This window comes from Chrysochloris asiatica, unplaced genomic scaffold, assembly GCF_000296735.1.
Source record: "Chrysochloris asiatica unplaced genomic scaffold, ChrAsi1.0 scaffold00268, whole genome shotgun sequence".
Classification (NCBI taxonomy): domain Eukaryota; kingdom Metazoa; phylum Chordata; class Mammalia; order Afrosoricida; family Chrysochloridae; genus Chrysochloris; species Chrysochloris asiatica.
This window is the reverse complement of record NW_006408786.1, coordinates 3,399,818-3,404,233: the sequence shown is the minus strand read 5'-3', so window position 1 is coordinate 3,404,233 and position 4,416 is coordinate 3,399,818. Positions and strand designations below refer to the sequence as shown.

Below are 4,416 nucleotides of genomic sequence, written 5' to 3'. Positions count from 1 at the left end.
CATTGGTGTGGCACTATGGGTTAATGCACCATACTGCAAAGCCATTTGAACTGCAAGGTCAGAGGTTCAAGCTCACCAGCAGCTCCTCGGAAACTCTATACAGCATCGCTGTGGGTCAGAACCAACTCAACAGCACTTCACAACACAACAACAAATAATGTGTACTAGACTGTGGACCACATCTGCAGATCAAGTGTAATCACTGCTCATCAGAAGTCCTATATAATATCCCTATGAGTCAGAATTGACTGGAAGGTACATTAAAACAACAACAAATTTGTACGTAAGTGAAGGCTGGACTTGAGTAAGAAAGACTCAAGAAAAACTGATGTACTAAATTATGGTGTTTGTGATAGGTACGGTTTTGTGTCAAATTTACTGGACAAGGATTCTTAGTAACTTAGACGTTAATGTGTAGTTATCACCTTATAAAAGTCAGTATATTGTATTTATCACCATGAAATGATTTGCTGTCATCTGATTTGATTCAATCTACTTACCCTTTGCTTTGTAAATTCTCATTTCTATTATCTTACTGAGGTCACATGCAATATACAGGATTAGACTGTTTTTTGAATTAATCTCTTTTTTGTTTTGTTTTTTAAGTTTTTATTGTGAATTGAGTGATAGATTACATGGGAGAACATCAATTTTATATCCTTGAGTTAAACTCTTTTGAAATATAAAAGAAGGAAGAAGTGAGCAGACAAAGGGGGTCCCATTACTACAAAGAAATAATAGTCAAGAAAGAAGTCTTTCCTTTGTACCAAGAGTCCCTGCACAAGGAAAGATTGATGTGAAGACACATGCATATCTACAAGGAAAGCTGAAAGGAGGCATGGACCTTTACTGAAAGCAAACAAAAAAAGAAAAATTTTCATTGGAGCCACCATTCTGAATTCTGGCTTCTAACCTTATAAACCAATAGATCTGCTTTGGAAGAAGTGCAGCCAGAGTGCTCCTTGGAGGCCAAGATGGCTAAGATTCGTCTCTCAGACTTTGGACATATTGTCAGGAGGGAACAGTCACTGGAGAAGGATGTGATTCTGGGTAAGGTGGAGGGTCAGAGAAAAAGAGGAGGGACCCTTAACGAGATGGATTGTCCAGGTGACATCATTGATGGACTCAAGTGGGACAGCGGTAGTGAGGTTGGCCCAGGATTGGATATTGTTTCATTCTGCTGTGCATGGGGTTGCTATGAGTCGGTTCCGACTCGATGACACCTGACGATAACAACAACAACAACAACAACCTCATAAACAGTCCAAAGATAGATGTTCAGGGAAATGCATAAATCATCAAACAATATCATTAATATCACATGTAAGTAAAATTTTGCTGATGATAATTTTAAAATGGTTGTAACAATAGTTGGAGAACTGCCAGAAATTCAAACCAGATTCATTAGAGGCTGTGGCACTAGGGATTTCATTGCTGATGCCTAATGTATCTTGGATGAAAGAAGAGAATACAAGAAAGATGTTTATTTGTGTTTAATTGACTAAGCAAAACCTTTTGATTGTGTGTATTAACCTATTGATAACATTCTGAAGAATGGGTATTTCAGAACACTTCTTTGTGCTCATGAGGAATTTGTATATTGAACAACAGGTATTCATTCACACCTAACTAAAGAATATTGAATGGTTCGCATTATTTTCTTGTAGAAGACAGCTTGAGACATTTGCTCAACCAGCGTCCCATTAACTGATAACTTTTCCTACCACCTCCCTACTCAGCCATGATGCTGTATTATGTAATCCTGTACCTAAAGTTGAGCACATCCAATAGCAAAGGATACTTTAGGGAAGAATCAATACATTTCCCTGACTTCTACGGCATAACCTAGTCCACAATGTCAATGTTCAAAATCCTAAATAGCTTCTGGTATAGTGAAATCTCATAAACAGTTGCCTGAGGTGTACTATTAGACAAAAAGTTGAGAAGAGATGGGAAGGTGGGTAGAATGTAAATAAAAACTACAGGGAGGGAGCTAATAACTGTTAATCCATGGAGGTGATTGTAATCATTGAGATGGAACAAAGTATATGATTTGCTGAATTGAAAGCTGGTGAATTTTTCTATAAATCCTTACTCAATTCATAATAAAATGTTAAATAAAAGAGAAATATGCAAGAAACAATTGATTTAAAAATAATGGCCATGGATTCTGAAAAAAATAATAATAATTCAGCATTATGAGCTAAGTTAAATATTATTTAGGTCTTCATGAGTTTGCGCTCTATTGCTCATGCATAATTCTCTACCCTTGAGTAAATAATTTTGTGGTATAGAAAACATTTTTCAGCTGAAAAGTTTTCTTAGGCCCTGCTTTATGTCCTTATTTCTAAGACTGTAGATAAAGGGGTTCAACATAGGAGTAACCACAGCATACATCACTGAGGCTATTGCAGTGGCCCTGGAGTTTTGGGTAGCAGCAGAACTAAGATAAACTCCAAAAGATGTACCATAGAACAAGGAAATAACTGAGAGGTGAGACCCACAAGTGGAAAAGGCTTTAGACTTGCCCTCAGCAGATGAAATTCTCAAAATGGAAGACACAATCTTACTGTAAGAGAAAAAGGTCCCAGTGAGTGGAATTATACCCAGAAGTCCAGTTACCAAATACAATATTAAGTCATTGAGGAAAGTATCAGAACAAGCAAGTTGGAGTACCTGATTAATTTCACAGAAAAAATGGGAGATTTCCAATTCTGTACAAAAAGACAGTTGCAAAATCATTAAGCTATGTAATAGAGATTCCAGAGCACTCAATAACAAGGAAGCTAAAAGCAGGAGACTGCAGAACTTTGGATTCATGATGACCATGTAGTGTAGGGGGTGACATATGGCCACAAACCGGTCATAAGCCATCACTGTCAAGAGGAAATGGTCTAATGCTCCAAAAAGCATGAAAAAATACAATTGGGTAATACAATCTTCATAGGTAATAACTTTGTTCTGTGTCTGAATGTTCATCAGCATCTTTGGGACAGTGGTGGAGGCAAAACAAATGTCTGTAAAAGAGAGACTGAAGATGAAGAAGTACATGGGTGTGTGGAGGTGAGAGGCCGTGATGATAGTCAGGATGATCAGCAGGTTCCCAGTGAAGGTGACTAGGTACATGGACAGGAACAGTCCAAAGAGGAAGGCCTGCAGATTTGCCTCTTCTGAGAGTCCCAAAAGAATAAATTCTGAAACACGTGTTTGGTTTCTGGATTTCATGTAGCTGACGAAACTGTTGGAAAAAAGAAGAGACCAATACAAACTTAGCCATAAACAATTAACAATTTCTCAAATATGCTGTGTTTATATCTTAAATATTCTCACTTATTTCCTACATAAAATCTAGAAGTCCTGCTGCGGTGCTTTAAAGTTATTACTAAACTGCTAACCAAATGTTTGGTGGTTTAAACTCACCAGACACTCCTTAGAATCCCTTACCAGGGATGCTATCCTAGCACCAGGGTTGCTATGAGTCAGAACAGACTTGTGGCATAGATCAAGAACATATAATATCTATAGATCTATTTTTCTATAACTGAGAATTTCAAGGGATCCTAAATATTCAGTTTCTACTTGGTGCAGAAAGTTACTAACCTTTCTTCCTTCTAATCCCAAACATTTTGCCAAGGAAATATTGCTCCTGTTAAGGAGCTTCTGGTGGTTTCCTTCAGACTTTATTCAGTTCATTCAACAAAATATTTTAACCAGTTGTTTTATGTCAATAGTTCCTGTCCCCACTTATTGGTCATTTTCTCATACTGTGGTGACTTGCATTTTGTTAAGATGCTGATAGCTATGCTACAAGTGATTCAAACACCAGCAGGGTCACCCATGATAAAGAAGTTTCAGTGGAACTTCCAGACTAAGAACAGACTAAGAAGAAGGATTTAATGGTCCACTTCTGAAATTCTTATGAATAGCTACAGAACCCCGTCTGATATAGTGCCAGAAACCTTAGTGATAGGTTTGGATATCCTGCACACTCCTCTACTTGAAGGAATTCCATCCATAACTGTTCTTGCCCCTATTTCCCTCTAGTTCCAAAAGAGGTTTTTTCTGGGAACAAGTAACCTTACTTCAGCCACCATCTGAGCCAGCATGAACTACTTCTGGATAAGGCACCCTGAACATAGACAATATCTAGGTTGACATGAACTCCATCTAGGGATTCCACATTCTCATTCTTCCCACCACCCTGCAAATTCTTTGACTAGCAAAGGGTGTCAAATCTAAACTGGATGTTCTAAATCACATACACTTCTCGTCTGTTGGTCTCTTCCAATCCCAGTGTTTTTCTTTCTTTCTTTCTTTCTTTTTTTTTTCCCTTGTCTCTCCCATGTTTTTTTTCCATTTGTTTTTTGTTTTGTTTTTCTGTTTTTGTTTTTTGCCTTCTGTGTCTCTTTTCTTTTT

General features: G+C 37.6%; 1 protein-coding gene across 1 annotated transcript; it reads right to left on the bottom strand.

Moving 5' to 3' along the window:
* Positions 1 to 2,304: 2,304 nt before the first annotated feature.
* LOC102839914 (olfactory receptor 7A10-like) lies at positions 2,305 to 3,225 on the bottom strand. Its single transcript, XM_006874333.1, has one exon. The coding sequence runs from the start codon at positions 3,223 to 3,225 to the stop codon at positions 2,305 to 2,307; it is 921 nt and encodes a 306-aa protein (XP_006874395.1).
* Positions 3,226 to 4,416: the final 1,191 nt, after the last annotated feature.